We start from the raw sequence: 22,043 nt of genomic DNA on the forward strand, positions 1-22,043 counted from the left end.
TCTCCACCTACGCAGGAGCAGAGGATGCCACCAAACTTAACTCCAGTGGTAATGTCTCCTAGGGCAATCCCCAGAGTTTTCTACAGGGAACCTGGAAGGAGCTCTCTGAGGTTTTACTGCAGCATGGCCCCATCCCAAGGTAGAGACAAAGCTCACCCCACTTCCTCAGCCTGTAGACCCCCAAAGAGAACCTGATGGCTCCTGATTACTGCCAGCATGTTTAGCTGTTACTCAGCAGCTATCACATCCTCCCTGCAGCCAGAAAATTAGCCCTAACACAGAGTTCATTGCAAAGCCCAGAACACGAAAAAAGCAAGAGTCAACTCCAGCTTCCACATAAGCCTTTTCCTAAGCAACAGAGAAAGATGTCCTGTAGCAAAGACCCCTGATACTAGACATGGCTAGGAACAGCAAGATCTAGTTACTGAGAGAGGAGTCAAAGGCTTCACTGACAATTATTTAGACCCAGAGACCACTCTCTGCAGTCATTTGCTGTCCTAGTAATAGCCTTCCAAGAAGGAAAAATCCATTTTTGACAAAAAGACATCGTGCTATTTCATTATTATCTGCCAGATTTGTTCAGGGCTTTTAAAAAAATCTGAAAGTTATTTTTTCTCCATAATATGGATCATTTCAGAAAGAAAGTATGACCATTTATGCCAAACTTAATTTTATTTCTTTATTTTACAAACAAAAATATACATTTATTCTATATTTTCTCTCTTTGCATCCCCACACACACATAACACATTTCTGCTCAGGGACCATTTTGAATATGGCCCAAAGCATCATATATACATAAAAATACAACAGGAGGAAGGTCAGTCCATGACCTAGCGCAGAAGCTCCTCAGCAGCAGAACGTGGGACACTCCAGAAATACCGGAGTCCTGCCACCAAAGGACAGGATGGACATGTCGACCACCTGCACAGGTGATCCTTCAGCACTGAATTCAGCTGATAAAAAGGCAAAGTCATAACTTGCTCTTCACATCACCAAGGAGGGCGGATAAGCCCTCTCGGTCAGGGTGCTGAGAGTCAGCAAATATTCCTTGGGATGGAAAAGCAGTTGCTCCTTTATTTCCCAACTGCTTTACGGCCTTCATATCTTGTGGTTCTGTCCAAGGCCCACCAACTCCAGGGAAGCTTTGTAGGTTTCCCCATGCCTTCTAACAGCAGCTTGGAATGAGTGTTGTCAGCAGCATTAGGAGCAGCGGCAGGGCAGTTCAGGCCCACGCCATCCATCCCTTTTAGAGTAAGCAAGCAAGCGTGGCTCAGGCTGATTCCCAGCAAGTGGCGGGAGGACCATGGAACACTTATCTAACCTGGCAAGGGCTGACTTGGCCAGTTGCTCATCCAGCCCTTACACAGTCATTGCACAGAGGGGAAATGCAAAAGGCTGTTGACCCACATGCGATAGCTCTCATAGATGGACAAAAGGAAGCCTTTTTTCCTCAAAAGTAAATTTAGAAAAAAAAGGGGGGGGAGGGTTGTTTTCAAGGTGCCAGTGCTACTTAGAGGCCTGCAGGGCGAAGTCCACAGGCAGAACAGAGAGGCTGCATTGCTCATTAACAAAAAAAGGTAAGCAAAGGGCCTGCATAGTTTTGGCAGCCAATATGAACTTTGTGTTCTTACCCAAACTTTCCCTATGGTGGAAACACCTGGTAGCAAATGCTTTCCCCTACCTGCTCATGATCCAAACTAACACCTCCACACTGCACCCTGCATGACGATTTCCCAGAGACTCTTACCTCAATATTCTTCAGGAAGAGCAGCGAGTTGCGGCAAGAGATTCACACAGTCCCCAAACGTTTCAAATTCCCTCTTTCTACCATCTCTAATGGAAAGTTGCTATTGCTGACAGGAGATCTCCGCATACCTGGAGGACTCAGGTAGGAAAGCACCCCCAAAGCTAGAGGAATATACCTCTTCATCCGTGGAGAGCACAGTATGTTCCAGAAACCAGCCTGATGCAGGTTTCAGCTGAACAGTCCCTGGATTGGAACACGATGTCTTGAAACTGAGTGCCAGACAGCTCAGACAACAGTAATCCCTTTTCCAGCACAGAGGAGGTTAACAAGAAGTTCCAGATAGTCTTTAAATGAACCACGCTCCACATGCACATAAGCATTTTCAACATATCAAGCCATAAAACCTATTCAGGCCAGCAGAAGTCTGGGGATCTGAACTGCAACATAAGACAATACTGTCAGAAAAACATATCCATCTCCCACCTGCTTCCCAACTTAGAACACCAGCCAGCTTGGTTCTAGCACACCTATGGCATTGGAGTCTCCAGTCACTAAATACACACAGGTTGGACTCATCATAGGCTTCTGCTCTGCCTCAAGCACCTGAACATCTCCAGAGCCTTCATCTGCAGAGTCAGCTTCCTCCTTCACAGCACTCCCCAAGACCCTTCCAGAGCCACGAAGCAGGGTGCAGAAGGAAAACACACCTACCTCACGGGCTTTATTCTCAAAACTCAGCCCTGATTCAGTGTTGTTACTTAGATTTTTCCTGTGAGCTCAGAGGCACAGTGGTACAGCCTCCATAGACTGCTTCACAGCTACTTCAGCTCAGCTGGACCGCAGCACTGTCTGACCTTCTGTCTCCCTCGTGTTCAGCCTGTTCACATCTATGCTGCCAGTCATGGGCCCCCCAAAATGTTACCAGGGCAAAAGAACAGTTCATTCCTCTTCATACCTCTCTTCTCCTTCCCACACACTCAGAACACTCCTTTTACCCCTTAGCAACTGTAATTCATGATTTTCATCAGTATCAGCTGAAACCAGAGATAAGCCCAGCTGACCAGCTTCCCTCTTCAGACACTGCTATCAGCACCTCTGCTGTTGCATTATGACAAGACCCAGGCAACCATGCTGCTTCAAGAAGCCCAGGAAGACCATCTTTGGTTTCAACCACCAAATTCTTTCTATATATGTACAATACAGCAGTCAAATCAACACGCGCATCGCTAAATGCCATTCCCCTAGTTGGCAGACAAGTGCTTTCAGTCACTGAACAGGAAGAGGTGCCAGTCAGGCCTGTCTTCTGGGTCATATTCACATCTGGAACATGGAGGATCAGCAAGGTTCAGTGTTTATAGGTTTATGAACAAAACTGTTCTACATTGTTCTCAGGCAGCGACAGAAAATGTTCTTTCCAACAGGATTTGGGCTGCCAACTTAGTTCCACCATAGGTTTCAGAAAACGTAAGGAAGAGAGGACAGCCATGGCAGATAGCCAAGGACAGATTTCCAATGGACATCCTAACAGCTGTGGCATCAGGGAGTTTGGAAGGAAAGGAACGAGGCATCGTGTGAAGCGGGAAGCCCTGCCTTAGGCATTGATGGCTTTCCAGCGGTCACTGTCTATGCTGTTGATGCTGCCCACATGATACGGCATAGAGGCCACGTCATCCAGGTAGGCTGTGGTGTCAATCTGGGTGCTCGAGTAGAACCCAGAATCCATTCCTTCCTTCTTGGCAACAGCGTAAGGGTGGGGTAGGTGCACATCCACATCCTCAGGTTCATCCACCTGACATTTGTAGGAGAAAAGGATCTTCGGTTCAGACCTGGAGAGATTAAAGATTTAAAATATGTGCTTAAGCAATGTAGTATCACACCCACTTATCCTTAACTCAGCAGCGCTAAGAAATTGTGTATTCGGACCCTAAGAACCCTTCACACTAGCTTTCAGTCCTGAAATATACCTAGCAGAGTAACTGCCATAAAATAATGCCAAATGTAGCTTTGGACTAAGTCACATCAGAGAAATAAAAGTGGCAGAATCCTCACTCCAGTGGGGAAAAAGTGTTCTCATCTTTGAGAGTTCTGAATTACTGAAGCCAAAGGCATCCAAACACCACTGGAGTCCACAGCAGCCTGGTTACTGGCACCAACAGAACAGGAGTCTACCTCAAGTTCCATCTGTGCTCATCAGGAAAATCAAAATACAAACATTTGTGGATAGGCAGTTTCCATCTCTGACTCCAGACACTGCTGCCCTCTGATTTCAGAAGGCGGTAGAGGCACATTTTGATGTTTTAGGAGTACTTTACGTTCTTAGTTATTTTAAAGCTTGCTGTTTCTTGCTTATGGACAATAAAAGCTAAAGCCTACACTGAAACACTCGGGTTTTCCTACAAAGCTGCATCTCCTCTGAGTGGCCACACGGCGGCAACCCCGACCCAGGAATCACACTCCCGAGCACCTTTCCCTTGGGCCCATTGCAGGGGAGTCCACAGCCAAAGTTACCCAGCCCCTAGCTCCTTCCTACAAACCTACCCCAAAACCCACCCAGGAGACCATCTAATCTTTCGGGACTCAATCTCTCGCTAACCATTTAATTAAAGACTTCAGCAGAAAAACTTTGTACTGCACAGGATGCAGACACTGAAGAAGTGATCCTCATAAATGTCTGAGAGGAATATAGCCATCAGCTCTACTTTGCATATAAAGAAGTCTTGGAGAGAAGTGAGTAGCCCTGGGTCACAAGGCCAGAAATTAAAAACTGGTTCCCTAACTGGCATTCTAGTCACTGCCTTTATTCTACAGATGGGAAGAACCTGAGTGCAAAACGATTATATAACAATATGTACCTACTAAACTCCTGTTCCTGGCTACTCACCCAAAGAAGCCTTTCAGGAATGCCACATAGATGAGAGGTGCAAAGAAGCTGAAGTAAAGGAACGTGGTAACATCAACACAGCTGTCAACGGCAAAAGACAACATGAAGGAATTGAGCACTCAAGCACAATACAGCTGGACAACACCAGTCACATCCCTCCAGCAGGATCCAATTTCCCTCCAGAGTGTCCAAGCAGAGGACAAGAAAGGCATTGTGCTAAACAAATTCAGATTGATGCAAAGTAACAAACATTGCCATCACCATGTGACGCTGCTCCCAGACACTCAGAGGGAACCATGCCAAGACCCAAGGACTGACCAAGAGCACAGTCTCAGCACTCCCAATTTTGACTCACAGAAGTGACACTGAGCCCTGCAGAATGAGACTCCAGATATGAATAAGGGTATCTCCATGCTATTTCTAGCAAATAGACTGTGTCCTCTCTTATTACATATGAAACACAAACCAATGGCCAGGCATCAGTGGATTCAAACTATTACTCTCACTCACCACCTCAAGACCACCGCAGAGCATGCAGCTCCACAGACCTCTCCACTGTGAGCTTCCTGACCACGTAGAGGTCTTTTGGCACAAAACAGAACCAACAGCTTTATTCCTCCTTAGGAACACAGCATAAGTTTGTTTTCTTGGGAAGGGCAGCGTTGAAGGACAGTCAAAAGCAACACAAGAAACTGGGCTGCAGACCTCCTCCCCCAGGATACATACCACAGTCCTTCTATAATATCCACACAGAGCAGGGCACTGCCCAGGCCCTGCAGCAGGTTCAGCAGTGCCAGAATTCCAGCATAAACATAAAAACTCTTCCTGGCTGTGGAAAAGACATGGACACAGATGAAGCTCAAACTCATAAGCACCGCTCCAGTGCAAATCTGTTTGATGGAGATGACAAACCCAACAGAAGCGTATCACCATCTTGCCTGTTCAAGAACTCATGAAGAACTAAGGCTGCATTTTCCTGTTCCATGCTGGATGGAGGTATAGTGGACTAACCCATACCCTCCTGCATGTGTATACACACACACACAAGATGGGTTTTGAAAACACATGGTCATGGCAACACATGCAAAGATTTTATAGGCAAGCATTGGGAACCAGTGTCAGCCACATAACTGAACATAAGAAAAACAAACAAAAACCCCACAGCTGAACCAGAAGCTGTGCCCTTCCAATGTACAGCAGTAACAAAACTGCCCAGGAGACCTGGACAGGGGCAGCATGGTACACTGGACAGGCCAGGCCCAGGACCACCAGCTTGTGGCATCCACTCCCCCAGGGTACCCACACACAGATGCCAACACTGCTGAGAGAGAGAACAGCCCAATGCAAACATCTTAGTAACAGCTTCTCTCCCCATTCAAGAACTGCAGATATTCTGCAACAAAAAGAAAAATCAGAGAAGCATCTTAATAAAGGAAATGCCCAAATAAAAATTATTAAATAGCTCCCAATTAGCCTTTCTTTCCCAGGGGATGACCAGCATGTACACTTCAACAGCATACATTCATTTCAAAGGAAGCTATTATTAAGAAGTCATTTCTTACAGCTCTCCCAAGATTATATATTTACATTACATCCATATCATTAACCAAGCAGTAAATCTTGTTTTCTTAATGTAATTGTTTAGCTACTGAAGTAGCAATGTAATTACTCTTACTCTGCTCTCCAAAAGGCACAACATACTATTTTTCCAGGGATAACTTCTCAGCCTTTTTCCATGTATCCGTACCCTGAGACGGTGGGAAGTATCTGCACAGCCATATACAGGAACCCCTTACTCCCACCTATATTTTATACTGGCGCTGTCTCCATCTATACCATGGAACACACTACAGTCACTCACAGGGCAGAGAAATCCGGTCCTTCAGAGGAGTTTTCGGAAGAATCACCACCAAGGAATAGACCTGTTGAGACAAAGAACTGTTCCATGGATGCTTGGCAACTGACCTCAACAATTTGTGCAGGGATGTTGTGCAGTGTGACACACTCCCTAGACGTCTCGGGACAGAGGCACAAACCCCTGATATTAAACCCAGCACAGATGGTGGAGATGCGAAGGCCCCACACCTCACCCCCATCAGCAGAAAAAGGCTGGTACTTGAGAAACAAGGGAGTGAAGAACATCCGAGTTCAGCAGGAATTCAGCTGCCACAGCATATGCCACCCCCACCACACCTTTATTGCCTCAGCTTCCCTGCCCCATAAGAAGCACCAGTGCTGCACTGTATTCAGGCAGGAGGGGGATTAGAGCCTTATTATACACAAATCATCCCCCTTGCCCCATTTAGAAAATATAAAGCAGCTATCAGAGTGCATAACACGCCTAGTACTTACCAGAAAGAAGAAACAGGAGCTGGCAAGCCAGAAGTGTCTCCCTCCATGGCCATAGATGTTGAAGTCTTCTGCTGAGAGGTGGGCATCAGGATACAGGATTTCCAGAGTGCCCTAGGAGAGACGTGGCACCAACAAGATTCTGTTATAGGCAGCATCCTCACTAGAGTGGGTGTCAGCATAAAGGAGACTGTGTTTGAAGACGTTCAGACAACAGCTGACCCTGCCACCTAAGACCCAACTACTTTTCTGCTTTGATCAAGTTAAGCTCGCACGGGAGAAGAGGAAGAAACTGAAAACAAGAAGTGAGGGAAAAAAAGCAGCAGGAACCTGCATCTGAAGGAAACCAGCATCAATGACATTCCAGAAGAGAGACCAAATGAAGGGACAGGGGATGCAAGCAGTTGTCTGTCTGAAATAGACAGAGTTCCATTTCCATTTCTGCCTCTAAAGTAGACCTTTCCTGCTGAAACATGCAGAATATAAAAGGCTACGCTTGTGCAAGAGCTGGGAAAGAACATTGTCTCATTCACCTGAATTTCTGAAAAATGCTATTAACAGAAACTACCATACAGACAGCGGGGAGAGAAAAGTGCTTGTAAGCACTACTGAACCCAGATATAGCTCAAACACTCGATATTTAATGAGGCTCCTTCAGCGTTATCATGTGGCAATGATCAGGTCACTGCCTTCGCAAGCAAGAGCCTGGGCACAGAACAAAGATCTGTGTGTTGTTCTGGTGCTGCCCCAAGTAGAGACACAGGGCTGACCACTTACATACCGAGGAGAACAACTCATCCAGACACATACTGCATTGTTCAGAGAGATGGAGACACAGCCAATAAATTCAGCTAGCAAGCCAGCTGCTAGTCTGAAGGGAAGCAGGAGCTCTCAGCTCTCAAAGAGTCAGGAGACAAGAGGCCCACTGCACTGCCCTAGTCTGGCAAGCACACCTCAGGTCTCTCCGTCTAGTTTTGATGTCACTTGAGGTAGATTCAAAACTTGTGGTTCGGGTGTGGAAAAACTCACTCTTGTTCCAAGATTCACTAAACAAGGCAATTCGTCTAAACCTCATCTCACTCAGTGACCTTGGCTGAGCCATTCCTGCCACGAAGAGGACAGGGAGATATAGTCTGGTGCATGCTCTGTGGATCCTCACACATCGCCACAGGCATCCGGCCTTCCCCCAAAACCTTACTCAAAGAGCAAAGCTGCCATGTTCCAGACAGGAGTCCCACACCAAACCGCCTAACTCCAAGCAAAGTCCCTCTCTTGCAAAGATTAATCCTTGTGCTCTAATGTACTCACCTGGGTGACAGAATATGCCAGAGACAGCACTGTAGTGATTGCCAGAACACGTTTCACACTTGACTTGCTCTCCAGGTGACCTGGAGTTAAGGAACACAGAAGTGACTCAGGATGTGATCCCAGAGCCCTGGTCAAAATCACTTCTCTCCAAAACCAAAACAGGAAAACATCTGTATTTCCAGAGGCCTTCAAGGGAAGGTCAAATTTCACTCAATCACTAGAAACTGCTTCCCTGTTTGGAGAGCTGAGCCTTTCATAGACAAAATAATACTTACAAAACAACAGGTTTTAACTTGCATTCCTTCTGCCCACACTAACATACAGAAAGCAACTAAGTCCTTCCACTGGAGTTACAAAAAAAAAAAAAATTTAAAAAAAAGGAGTGAGGAATTACTCCAGTACCATGTACACTGAGATGCTGTAAAGTTTCTTCTTGGGGAAAAAAAGCTGGTGGGAGACTGGGTTAGAGCAGGGAATAACAGTTTACAAAATTTAGAGGAATCTGCACTGGAATATGCAGGAGCAGACAATCTCCAGGAGCTCCTTCCAACCTAAACTATTCTATGAGCCCTCAAAAGATGAAAGAACTGGTGCTCAGATCTCCCACTGCCAGATGCAACATCTCCTCTACCTCTGACCCACAGATGGAGAGGTGCTCCAAACAGCATTTTCACTCATACAGCTGAAAAAAGCAGAGGTACAGATGGCAGGTACAGTTAAAGCAGCTGAATGAAGCCAGGATGGAACCAAACCAACCAAGGAGGGGATAGAAGGAACCCCAAAGGGACCATCTTAAATAAAAGGGGGTTGAAGCAAAGATCAGACAGTTGATCTTTGCATAAGTCTTCTTCACCTAAGCTGCACACTCCTTCACCACATGCATGCAGGACAAACAAAGCACATATAAATCCTGAAATTGCACAAGCCATAGATCTGTAAATATAACCAGGCTTTCAGACATTTCTGACTAAAGCTGCCAAATTTGTCCTTTGTCTTTATTTTAAAGCTCCTTCATCTTATAGAACGTGCACCTCCACAAACTTACAGATGCAGCCTTTGTGGGAAGGAAGGGAATAGGAGGCATTCAATGCACTCAAAAACCTCCTGACACATACCAAAGGCAAGGCCTAGAATCACCACACTCAGCTCAATCGCCAGAAGGAAGAACCTTGTGATCTCCCACAGGATCTGAGGGATAACAGAAACCAGACAAACATGATTAGACAGAGCCAGGAATCAGTCAGAAGTTATACAGCAAAACTCCACTCTCTGCTCCAGAGGATGGCAGCCTCCAAATGAAGCAGGTCATTTCCACAAACCTCCCTCATGCTTTGTAGGGATGCTAACTATATGCTTGTTCCAAGCCCTGTCCATGCCTGTGAAACAGAACAGTTGTGTGGAGCAAGCAAATAGCATGCCTACCAAGAGAGGAAGCGGCCATGGTTTGCCACACCTGAGGATCTGTCACTTGTCTTGGATGTGTTCTTTCTGCTGTACTCCCAAGAAGCACAAACCCAAGACCACCTTAAAAGTAGATTAAACCGGGCCAGTTCTTAAAGCAGGAGATTCTGCAGTACAGTTATGACTGAATAAAATCAGTACTCTGCACTCCTCCAAAGCTACTGGTCCTGAAATCTACGCATATTCAACTCTAAAGCCCTCTCACTTCCAGTTTATTTTCATTCCCATGTTTTATTTGGTGAAACAAGGCCAAAACAAACAGCAGGTGAGGCAACTTTCCAGGTAGTCATCCAATAAATCAGTGCCAAACCTAGAACAAGAACCTGAATTCCAGCTTATCAATTCTTTTCCTCTGAACACTGAATGGCACTCTCTTGAAGATACACAGTATTTTAAGAGGCATTTGATGAGACACTTCTAATCTCAGAAAATAGTGTGTGCGCACATGCATGTGTGTGTATGCATATATATGAAAGAGAAAATAAAACAAACACAACAGACACTATAGAACATGTGTTTACAGGAAAAAACTGACAGAGTGTCTGTCTTACTGCATGACTTCCCAGCAAGGCACACTGAGCAGCAATACCAAGAGAGCTGAAGAAAAGCACCTTCTCACTTTTTCTCTATTATTCAAGTCCTGGACCTACATCTGTTCAACAGAGGTGAATGCAAATGCTACAAACATCCAGCCACTCACAACAAGCAGTGCATTGCAATGCTTTGACAGGTAACATGAAAGCGAAAAGCAAAAGAACTACACTGACCCCAGCAGAGAATAAAGCCAGAAGACCTGTACACTGCAGGTGGCTCTTCTTCCTCTAACAGCTCCAGAACGACAGAGCTTTTTGTTTTAGGTAATATTCTGCTACAAGTCAAACGACTACAAAGGAACAGCACGCACAAAGCTATTTCCTGTTTGCTAAGCATTCGCCCTTTGCTCAGAGTGGCTACAAGGACGTTCAGATATCAGCCTCAAAAGGGAATTTGGTTTTATTTGCTTTCAATACAAAGGAATTGAATATTTTTTTCAAAGAGCCACTCAAATACGGCAAGAGTAACAAAGGCCAGGTCTTGCCTATCCACTAAAGGTACACGAATGTTTAGTTCTTGCAAAGCAGAGTCATTCCATCCCTGCAACAGGAAAGTTTTACTGCCACTATTTGTGCATCTATTTTAGGAAGTCCATTGTTTTACAGCCCTGGATGTTGTGACCTTTTCGATACAGCTATCAGAACAGGATTCCGCAGTACACATAGCTACGAGTACTCCAAAACCCCACATTCTTCCTGTATGCACATAAAAGGGAAGCTGTAGCAGATTGCTGTGACCAGAACTGCACGAAGCAGAGCCTCTAAAACCAGTGTTGTACCTACCTTATCAGCAACTGTGGCAGCGTCAGAGGCACTCACAGTCATGGAGACAACAGCACGGGCAATACCAACTAAAGCCACCACAAATACCTGCACAAAAAGATAGCAAAATTAAGCTCATGTCAAAAGGCACATACACAGCAGCGACCAGAAACCCTTTTGGAACACCATTTCCAGGTCAGCTTTCAAGCCTGATCATGGGTACTAAGGGTTTCCTGTAGCAGATTGGAGTTAATTTCCCAAAGAAGATTCCTCAAGCCTGTTAAATGAAGGAGTGCTGGCTTAGAATTTAGCAAGAAACAAATATCCTCCACTGTCAGATTAAACAGCTTTGAAGAGGTCCTCATCCACTCCTTAGAACAGTACTGTCACAGGCAAACACACTCTAGGCCACTGGGGCAAGGAGGAGAAAAACCAGACAAATCGCATATCCCCCCCAAATTACAAAATCAAACACTCAGAGTGACTGAATAAACCAATTGCATCAGATATCAGAAGCCACTCAATACCAACTACCACACTTCAGACCTGTGAGGAAACTAAAATCTGCAGTTCTTTCACTCAACACTGACAACGCTCAGGTATGCAGAGGAAAAGTCAGCTGCAGTCAACAACTTTAAAACATCCTACCCTGCTGCACAGTGCAACAAAGATACCAAAGTCAGCTCGTACCATTTAAGCATGACAGCACGGCACTCAGCAAGGCTAATTTACCAGCTCCTGTGCTGTCACAGCCATACTATGCAATTAAGAGCTCAGTTGGACATATCTACCCTCCGCTGTGCAGACTTACCCTCTAAGCAAGCAGATTTTTTCCAGATAAAATTCTCCGAGTCACAGGCTAATTCTAACGATGCAGGTATGAGACAGCTAAATCTATCAGAGAACAAAGAGAGTCCAAACTGATTCCAAGGGGGCTGGAGAATAGAAATGACCAATAAGCCACCTACAGCTGAATATTTCCTCCTTAGAGGAGGATGGGATACAAATGGCACGAAAGAAGAATAATACAACACTCCCTCCTGGGGTGGAAAACTCTGGGATAAAACACTGACAAAAACGGGTCCCTGAATATAATGGTGTTCTAGAGCAGCAACAACTCATAGGAGAGGAAAATACACCCTTTTTGCTTCCTCTCTAAGTAGAGACTCTTCTCCATCTATTAACTTAGCTTTAATCACCGAGTCCACAAGAAAGCATTCCTTCAAGACACGACAAACAGCCGTTTGAAAGGAAACCCTCATAGAACACACTTCCACCCTCATTTGTCAGTAACACACTCCAGAAGATGAAACTGAATGAAAGCATTTTCCTCTAAGGCTGTTTCATCACTTTCTGCTTCTCACTCTGTTTTGAAAATGTCAACAGCATGAAGTCAGTTCACTCTTTAGTTTATCAGGAGTTTTGCTTTTCAAAGCCTTTGGCATGAACTTCCTACTGTGCCATATGTATCACTGAAAGTATGAAGGCAGATTTAAACCCAGACTGGAAATGGCTGGTAATATTTTTTAAAGTTCGGGGCCTTTGTATGCATTCTTGGTTATCCAAAACTGTGCACAAGCCAACAAGACTTCCACCAAAGATTCAGCTGAGGCTACTAGCTCAGATTTGGTTTTGCTGCTTCTTGGGTTTTGCCATGCCAGTACCTCTATGCAGCCCAAAGAAGGATGCCTCCCATCTAACTCAATTCAAACACACATTTACTTCTACAACCTGTACTAATCTCGCTGAGGATCAGCAAGCACATTATGCTCTGCATTGAGGCAAGTCAGGATATAGAAAAGCACCTATGATAAACCTTCTGAATTCCATTAAAAACAAATTCAAAAACAAATTCAGGTAGGTCCTTAGCTGCATTTACCATGCTCTGTGAGCAGTATCACAGTTAAGAGGTATGATGTTCAGAGATTACTAAAAAGACTACCTTAACGTGATCAGAAGTTGCCTGTGCCTTTTTAAACTGGGGAGAGAACAGACAAGCTCTTTGATGTTTGAGAACTGTAACTGTACTGCCTATATATTCCATTTCCAATTTCAGAAGTATCAAGAAGATCGTCAAGTCAGCAGCCACTTCGATATGATGGGAAACAAACTAACATTGTTAGACTAATGGGAACCCTGTCACATCACCATTTTGTACAGCTTATGACCAACAGCTTTACAGAAGTTATTGTCCACTATTTCACTTTCACTACCTCAGTGAGAAGCTGGTTTTGTGTCACATGCTGCTTACCACAAGGAGCAAAGCAAGTGTAAGACAACAAAGCAACAAAAGAAGAAAAAAGAAAAAAAAAAATCACCCCAGGAGAACAAAATCCACCCAAATCCAGCAGATATGGTCCTAGCATCTATGAAAAGCAGAATTCAGACAGTGAAGAAGGGGGAAAAAAAAAAAAAAAAAAGTATCTGTGTACTCCTTGTAGTACACCTTCAACTAAAAATAGATTTTATCCCTATGATGTCTGGTCTAGGCTCTCTCTCCACTAGTTCAGTGATAATGGTCATGAACGGTACTAAAAAAATGCTCACTCATCAGTTCAAAAGCAGAGAAGTACTCACTAGTATGTAGAATGTGGTGAAGATTGGGCTGGAAGTGACCCGGATTTTGGCCCTGGCAGAGGGCAGCTTCCAGAGAAGAAACATAAAGAAAAGCACATTGGGAACCAGCAGCAGAAGATCCCAGTAGCGGACTCTGCAAAAAGTAAATAAACCATGTTTTTTTCCTGTTCTTCAGCATCTGGAAGGGAAGGCACCAACCCCAGTCCCTTCTCAACCAAACCCTGAGAAAGCAAGCTGGGGTCAGACCGTGGTCCCATTTCCTCCATCTCACCTGGACTTCCCAATGTCCTCATAGAGCAACAATAGGCACTTGTGCGGCACAGTGATGTTGGTGTCATTGATTGCCTGCGTTGTTGTCGGGGTCAAAGTTGTCACATTATCCAGTGCTGTCACCAGGGCAGTCGAATGTGTGATGTTGTCAGACACGGAGAATGTCATCGCAGACACTGTGGCCTGGAACATCCTGCCTTCCTGTTGGTCCACGTCAAACACAGGGCAAGACAACCACAGCAGAGACAAAAAGCAACATTAAATCAGTTGTGAGTCAGAGCTGAAAAACACCTCCCTGCCATTAGGCCCCTGTATAACTGCTTCCTGCTGCTTACAGCAAATTGTCATCATCAGAAAGGCTGTATTACACAATGCAACGCCACCTGCCCCTACTCTGCACACAGCCATTACAGCAGACCGTACAAAAAACACTATCTTGTATCAGAGTAACAAGCACCTTCAAAATAGTGTAATACTGCGCTGGATTAAATGTTGTGATTTTTTTTTTAGCTTTGGCAGATTCATGGACGAAATCAAGACTCAGCAGCAATACATGGCATCATTGGATGGAGACAGAAACACTCCTGTACCAGAACATGACATCTTTCTAGCTCCCAAGATCAAGAAGTTACAGTCAATGATTTAATTTCAACTACTGCAAAGAAAAAATTACGGACCCTACCTGAAACCTGTTGCTGCTACCAACCCCACAGTCTGAGAGCAGGGAGAGCCTCACATACTTTCATCTGATGGGACTGTACAGACTCTTTATCTTCCAAACCCACGACTGGCAAAAGCCAAGATTCAGCAATTTTCTTCTAGCCCTCTGCAAGACAGCAGAACTATTCTGATTTTCAGCAGAACAGTAAGGCTGTGAAAAGACAGCACCTTTCTAAAACCCCGTGAGAGTAAAGTTCTCCAACTCCTTTACATCCACCAGTCCCAACTGCATTGCACTCCTCAGACACAGACCAGCATCGCCACTGGTAGCTTACAAACCCAGCACCAGAGGCAGCCCTACCTAACAGGTTTCCTAAGGTCAGACTCTCGGGCAGCAGAGAGCTATGGTCAGAACCAGAAGAGCCGTGGCACCCGGTTCTTTTCCCAGCCCTACCTCACGCCTCTCCCACCCCTCAGAAAGACGACAAGGCAGAACTTCCCATTCCCCTGATGAAACTTTTTTGAACTGCCTTCCCTGAGAGAACATTCACGTCTTTTCTGCCATCTGTCCACCCCCAGGCCCTACACTGCTGCAAAATTAACTGTCCCTCCAGAAATTAGAGGGAAACTCTGCCCTGTCATCCATAAAACTCCACGTGCTTCACAGCCGCTTTGGTAGGCGTCATATTGGCAGAAACAGCAGCAGCTCATCCCTCTGTTGGTTCCAGGATCACCTTGGAGGCTTAGGCGGACTATGGCACACAGTAGTTCAGAGCAGGATTTAGTAACACTTGAGTTTTCACCTGATTTACCTTACTAAGCCTGCTCCTGATTCAACATACCACCTTGTGCAAACCCTCTCCTCTTCCCACCCTAACACAGCAGCCCTCACCGTTAGGGCACCTGCCTTGCTATGAGCTGAATGCAAACACAAGGTCCTGCCACTTCTCCTGGCACTCCCCAAAGAAGTGGTCACAGATGACACCCAGACTCAGAAAAAAAACCATCTCAATCAGCTGGCAGCTTTCAGATGCACATTGCCAGAGACAGCGCTCCAGCAGTCTGTGTGCTACAGTCAGCCCGGGATTCATCCCAAATAAAAGTATCTCCCTGTTTGACCTTAGTCCTGGCTGGCATGGCAAAAACTGCCGGGCTCCGTGACAGGACTCAGAAGGTATTTTCCCTGCCAGGTTCTGGGTGACTCACCAGCCGGAAAGAATCAGCACAGCCCTGTGTCATCTGTGCAGCTTTCAGAGTTCAGCAGCACCTTCCCCACAAACCGCTCGAGACTCTCGGCCACACACTCTTCTTTCTCTTCAGAGGCTGAGACTCTGCTCAGGTCTCCTGAGGGGCAAGGGGACCATCCCACCCTCAGCTACCAAACCCTCCCTTTGATTCACCCACGCTGACAAATACTCGCTGAGCTGGGATTTTTCTTTTGCAACTGCCGTATGCTCTGCTGCGCAACAGACGTCACATTAAATAGACACGTGCAGACCTGGAAAGATCAACATTGTGCTCAGGTGGCAAAATCTAGGTTGAAAAATCCTAGTTCTAGTACAGGTTCCATCAAACAACCTTCATATTCCAGACTTCTCTCTCTTTCCTCCAGCTGCTCAATTCTCTGAATTGACACCACCAAGAATGATTTTCTGTTAATAATTTTGCTCCGTTCTCTTCCTCCGAAACACCACTGCATCTCAGTAGCAGCAAGGACAAGTATGTTCACATTTGCCACCACAAAAAAATTCTACCTGATTTGTAAAAAAGCTGGGAAAGGGTAGGGAAAAACTTCACAGTGCATGGGCAGAACATCATCATCAACTGTGAACCACCGCAACCTCCTAAATCTCTTCTGGGACAGAATTCAATCTGCCTGTCACACTGACAAGAGCTCGAGTACAAAGCTGCGAGAGAATTATACGGGAAAAACATCTTCCTTACACAGAGAACAAACAGGCTCCGTTCTTTCTCCCTAGCAGGCACCACTATCACGCAGCAGCAGCGAGCTGCTGATAAGGAGAGGGGTTGGCCACACGTAACAGAGCTCCAGTCACGAGCTTTCAAAGGGCAAAGCAGAATCAAGCTGACCTCTCAGCCAGGCCGCTCGCTACCGCCTGGCATTAGTATCCTATTCTTCCTCCCAAGATAGAGCGCACACAAAGGCAGAGCAACAGAATGTCCAACGTGATAAGAAAGGGCAGCCAAAGCCATCAGCCAGACTGCATGACCGTGATACTTTTCTAATAGCTCAGGTCTACAGCAAGGATGCAGAGAACTGTCCTGTTCCTGCTGAAACCAAAAATTCCACAACAGTGGGACCAGGAACTGATGGCAAGGATCCAGCTAGGCTTCGTCACCCCCAGCCCAGCAACACTGCTCCTTGCAGCACACTGTCCCAACCCCTGCCCCCTCTAGTCCAAAATACACCCAGCCAGCTGCGCAGAGCCAAAAGCTCACCCACCACACCCTGCCTCCCCGGGGCTGTTCCCCTCAGCCAGCCCAGCCCACGCAATGGGGGTAAAACCACCCCAAAGCCACACAAAAGGAAACCAGTGCCGCAGTCCTGCTCTCCCTTTTTCTTCTAGCAGGCAGCTCTATTCACCATACAGCAAAAACCAAAACTACACGGTTTCCACAGACAGCGGAGGCCAGGCTGAGTTGGCTGAGGGCTATTCCTCGGCGCCGGACTCCCAGGTTGCACTCAGATCAGGGACGTCCGCGCGACTCACAGGCTGCCGTGGCAGAGCGCTGGGGAAGGCTCTCGGGCACCCGCAGCGCCAGCGCCTGCCTCGCGCCCGGGGACAGAATCATAGAATCACAGAAAGTTTTGGGTCGGAAGGGTCCCCTAGAGGTCACCTAGTCCAACCCCCCTGCAGCGAGCAGGGACACCGCTAACTAGATCAGGTTGCTCAGGTTCCTTATATCCAGCCTAAACCTACCCTGTTTTAGTTTAAAACCATTACCCCTCGTCCTGTCACTGCTGTCTCTGCTAAAAAGATTGTCCCCATCTTTCCCATAGGCTCCCTTTAAGTACTGAAAGGCTGCAATCAGGTCTCCCCGCAGCCTTCTCTTCTCCAGGCTGAACAAGCCCAACTCTCTCAGCCTGTTCTCATGGGAGAGGTGCTCCAGCCCTCGGATCATTTTTGTAGCCCTCCTTCGGACCCGCTCCAACAGTTCCATGTCCTTCTTGTGCTGAGGGCTCCAGAGCTGAATGCAGGACTCCAGGTGAGGTCTCACCAGAGCAGAGCAGAGGGGATGCTGCTCCATCCTGCTCACGGCACCGCTACCGGACCGGAGCTCAGCGAGGCTCGCGGCTCCAGCCACGGGCAATGCTCTGCGCTCTCCGGCCCAGCCACGTGACGGCGAGTTACACGCTACCAGAGCTTCAACTCTAATAAGAAAATGAAAGTTTCCTTCCTTCCTGAAAACAGTATCAGAAAATCTTGCAAGCACAGATCGTGTTAGGATTGCTCCTTCCAACACTGTGTTTGTGCGAGAAAAAAACTGCACTGCCCAGATCCCTGCTAAAATACCATTCCTTCAATAACTCAAATGCTTAAAAAGAAAAAAAAAAAAAAAATAAAAAATACATGCTGGGTTTTCTTCTCTCCCTTTTCAAGCTGGCATCCACACCTCGCCCTTGGTCACAACCGTTCCATTTCGCGTCCCACCCTCGGAACCCCAAGCCAGGGATTTTCCACCCGGTCCCGCTTTCACACCTCGCCCCGGACGCAGCTGGAGCAGCGGGCACGGCGACGCCAGCAGCCCCAGCAGCAAGGGCCCACAGGCACCGGCCAGAGCCCCCGCCCGGGCTCATGGGCTCGGTCCCCCCCCCGCCCGAGGCGGCTGCGCGACCCGGCAGCGGGCAGCGAAGGGAGCGAGCAGGCAGCGCCCGCTCCCCTCGGCCCAGGCCGGCACCGGAGAGCCGGGGCGAACCCGCAGCCCCTTCCCGCCCCGGGGGAGGCTGCCGGGCTGCGCGGCGGCAGGGCACAAACCACCGCCCCCCCGGCACAGTCCGAGCCGGCCCCGGCCCCCGCCGCAGCCAGGCCCCACGCCGCCCCTCCCCACCAGCCCCTCCCCGTGAGCCCCCTCCCGGCGCCGGCCCCGCTCCTACCCGCCGCGGGCCCGGCCCGCCCGGCCCTGCCTCCCCGCCGACGGCGCTCAGTCGCGGGGGCCCGGCCCCGCCATCCCAGGCCCCGGCTCCGCCGCTCCCCGCAGCCAGGGAGCGTCGCTGAAGAGCAGCTCAAGCAAAGCGCCGCGCCGCCAGAGCCAGGGCAGACGGGCCGACGCTTTTTCGGCCGGGCCTAGCGGCGCTATTGAGAGAGGGTCCCCAAGAGAGGTGCCGCTTCGGCCAATCAGAGGCCAAGCTCAGAAAGGTGTTGTCAAAGGGGCCAGAAGAAATAGCGGCGCGAGCCAATGGGAAGGGGCGGGAGGCGGGACTCGCGGGGCGGGCCTGCCGCGCTTTAAAGGTGCTCTGTCCGCGTCCGGGCCCCCGCGGGATGGGGAGTAGGGAGTGGGCCCCGGCCCCGGCCGCAGCGGTCACCGCCGGGGCGCTGAGCCCCCTCCCCTGTCCTGAAACGGGTGGGAGTAGCAAAACCTCCCCATGAGCCCCAGTGCTGAGCCTGACAGCCCGGGGGCCAGGTCTACCCCGGCTGCTCTCCTCACGGCCTCCCCCACAGCGGGGTCCCCCGTCCACCCCGGCCCGGGGCTCGCCCACCTCCCCGTGGAACCCCCTCGGCTGTCCGCACGCTGCTGGGATCCAGCACCCACACTGTCGCGTGCCTCCGAGGCGAGGAGAAACGCGCAGCTTCTGCAGGGGAATTGATGATTGCAAGGCAGGGGGGTTAATAATTTCCTTCCGGGCACCCAGGCCTGTAACCAGGTACCTGCAGGAGAGAATGGTTAACGGCCGGGAGAGTTTGGCTTTGAAAGGAAAGTTTCAAAGTGACCGAACTAACTTGGCACAGCTTGGATGACAGCAGCTAGAGGGAAACATGATAAATAACTAGCAGGACTTGGAGGTGCAAATACCAGGCAGAGAGAATTTTAATACAGGGAATAACTGGGACAAATGAGGCAAGATGTAAAAAGGAAACTAAAGTAAATAACTGGCTAAGTATCAGCAGGTTCTTCTCAGCAGTAAGAGCTGTCTGACTGTGAACAGAGTTCCAAGGGGGATGCTTGTTATCTGAGTCATCTGGAGGACTGGAGGATAAATTCTGGGGTGGTTTTCTACCTGTGGTTCACCTGGGGCTCTAGGAATCGCTTCTGCAGGAATGCAAGGCTTTTGCTAAGCTGAAATTTGCTGTACACCTATTTAGAATATCCCTATATTGAGCAAGTTTGCATGCCCTGCTCTAGCAAGCAGCACACACAGAAGGTTCCCGGCCCACCCCACATAGACATCTTTCTCGACTCAAGTCTGCATGATCCTTGCCTCGGGTTTAATTTTCCAGCTTCGCTTTTGCAGCAGCCCTCATGGAGGGGGCGTACCCTGAGACTGTGTTGCCTGCCTCAGCCCTATTGCTCTGATTTTCCACTGGGGTGAACCAGGTCTTTACGCTGGTGTCATGCCTTTGCAATGACATCTGGGGAAGCCAGTCCTTAGCTTGTCTCTTCTCACGCTGTGGTTCAGGTTAATGATATGTTGCAATATTTTGACATGTTCTATTTGCAGATCCAAGCTCAAAGGCTCAGCAGGCACCAATATCTCGGAGGTGTAGGAGGGACAGTTCTGTTTAAAAAGAGGTGGAGTGCTTCTGCCTTGGTAACAGAGCTGGGAGTAAAATCCATGTCTTCTCACTTGTAGCCTCAGGCACTACCCAATTGAATATGTCACCTCCCACGTAACTGTGCCAGAAGGAGAGATTTTGCTTTCCAATCCACCTGCTCTTTCCATGTGATTCGCTCTGAGGCTAGAGCCCAGCACTTGGGACACCAGACCCCAAAGCTCTCTCTCAGGCAGAAGACTGCTGGGTGCCACTGCAGGGACCATGACACTTTCGATCCTGCCTTCCTCACAGCTTGCCTAAAAACAGAAGAGGTGGGGAACCCACACTTACGGTTCCTTTGTATTAACAAGCCATGCCTTTCAGCCCAAACGTGGTGCATGCAAACCTAACTCTGCTCTTCCCACCGCCAAGGACTGCCCCATCTCCTCACCTGCACACGTCCTCCCGCTTCAGCTGAGAACCGCTGCTCTCTGTGCCATCTCCCCATCCAGTGCATGAAGGTGGTGGGGTGGGCTCACTCTGTCCTCGCTGTGTCACTCGGCGTCGCCAGGCTGCAGCAAGACAAGAGGTGATATTTAGCAGCCTTGGTATAACTTTGAGGGCCCCAAGGAGAGCTGGCCCTCGGCGCCGTACCTGCTGCAGTCTGCTGTCCTTCAGCAAGCTCACCTGACTTGTAGGCATCAGAGGTGGAAGGTGCAGTCGTGGCATCCAGGACAGCATTACACCCTGTATCGTCACCAGATTCCACTCTTCTAGAAAATGTTGTCTCCCAAAGATAACTCTTTTAGCTTTTATTAGATCAGTCTACTGGACAGGATATTGCTTCTCATCCGAAACTGCTTTGCTGTTCAGGTGCTGAGCAACTGCCGAGACAAATGTACCTGTCTTGTTTCAGAGCTGCTCTGCCAACCTACCTTCTGACCACTAGGCATAAATTTGCACCACAGGATGCCACCCAGGCCGTACCTCTGGGTCTCTGCCCTTCTTTTCACAGGGAATTCAGCCCCCAGGGCTGTGCTGTGAGCCACCAGCCTGCAAAACCCTAGTGGCACGTTTTGATACAGCCAGGGGCTTGGTGCTGAGCTGCGTCCACCCAGCGAGCGCTCTGGGCCCTGTCTGCACCTCGGCCCTCTCGCGTGCCCTTGAGTTTAGGGATGGTTTTAGGTGGCCAACCTCAGCTCTTCTCAGAGAGACTGAGCACCGCGGCTGGAGCACAGGACTACTTGTAGCTGGCACCCACAGAGAGCAGTGACAGCGTGGACATGGTGCATGGTCTTCTGGGAAGGATGGACAGAAAAGCTGTCTGTCCATCCGGCTCTGCGGTGCCTGGAGAGAGTGGCACCCTGTGGTGAGACCGGTTTGTCACAGCCTGTCACCAGGGCCTTGTCAGACGGCCTGGGCTGCCTTCCTTTCAGCCTTGGTGGTCTCAGGCAGGGACATTTCTGGGGGTCCCTGTGCCTGCTTCCCTCCAAGCAGCAGCCAGCTCCCCGCCGCACATCACAGAGACCAGGCTGAGCCACTCTCCTGTTTACATCGCGATGCTCCTGCTTCGCTGTATCCGTACCAGGCGGCATCACCCAGGTGGGCTCCTGGAAGAGCCATTTCAGGTCTATGATTGTTGGCTGCCTCTTTAGTCACTTCTGCTTCTGGCATCTCCTGTTTTGGGGTTACTGTCCCATGCCTGAGTGCAGCCAAGA

The 22,043-nt window shown here is 48.5% G+C and overlaps 1 protein-coding gene across 2 annotated transcripts; it reads right to left on the bottom strand.

The window, feature by feature from the left end:
* Positions 1-665: 665 nt before the first annotated feature.
* Positions 666-18,823, bottom strand: TPRA1 (transmembrane protein adipocyte associated 1). 2 transcript variants are annotated; one of them, XM_075432717.1, is made up of 11 exons: positions 18,729-18,823; positions 13,953-14,152; positions 13,682-13,814; positions 11,126-11,212; positions 9,404-9,476; positions 8,289-8,368; positions 6,984-7,094; positions 6,493-6,553; positions 5,358-5,460; positions 4,632-4,712; positions 666-3,576 (listed from the first exon to the last, which is right to left on the bottom strand). In XM_075432717.1, exons 2-11 carry the CDS (start codon positions 14,141-14,143, stop codon positions 3,342-3,344), a joined length of 1,155 nt encoding a protein of 384 aa, XP_075288832.1. In that variant the 5' UTR covers positions 14,144-14,152; positions 18,729-18,823; the 3' UTR covers positions 666-3,341. The 2 variants fall into 2 exon arrangements, with proteins under 2 accessions (XP_075288832.1, XP_075288833.1); XM_075432718.1 differs by lacking the exon at positions 18,729-18,823 and adding an exon at positions 14,634-14,751.
* Positions 18,824-22,043: the final 3,220 nt, after the last annotated feature.

Source organism: Opisthocomus hoazin, chromosome 11 (assembly GCF_030867145.1).
Source record: "Opisthocomus hoazin isolate bOpiHoa1 chromosome 11, bOpiHoa1.hap1, whole genome shotgun sequence".
In the NCBI taxonomy this organism is placed as follows: domain Eukaryota; kingdom Metazoa; phylum Chordata; class Aves; order Opisthocomiformes; family Opisthocomidae; genus Opisthocomus; species Opisthocomus hoazin.

Bases quoted from the DNA above. Each gene is read 5' to 3' on its own strand.
- TPRA1 (XM_075432717.1), bottom strand. From the start codon at position 14,143: ATGTTCCAGGCCACAGTGTCTGCGATGACATTCTCCGTGTCTGACAAC. The intron at 13,815-13,952 runs GTGAGATGGAGG...TACTTTTTGCAG, and splicing joins GAGGACATTGGGAAGTCCAG to AGTCCGCTACTGGGATCTTC. The intron at 3,577-4,631 runs GTGAGTAGCCAG...TAATCTCTCCAG, and splicing joins TTCCTGAAAGGCTTCTTTGG to GTCTGAACCGAAGATCCTTT.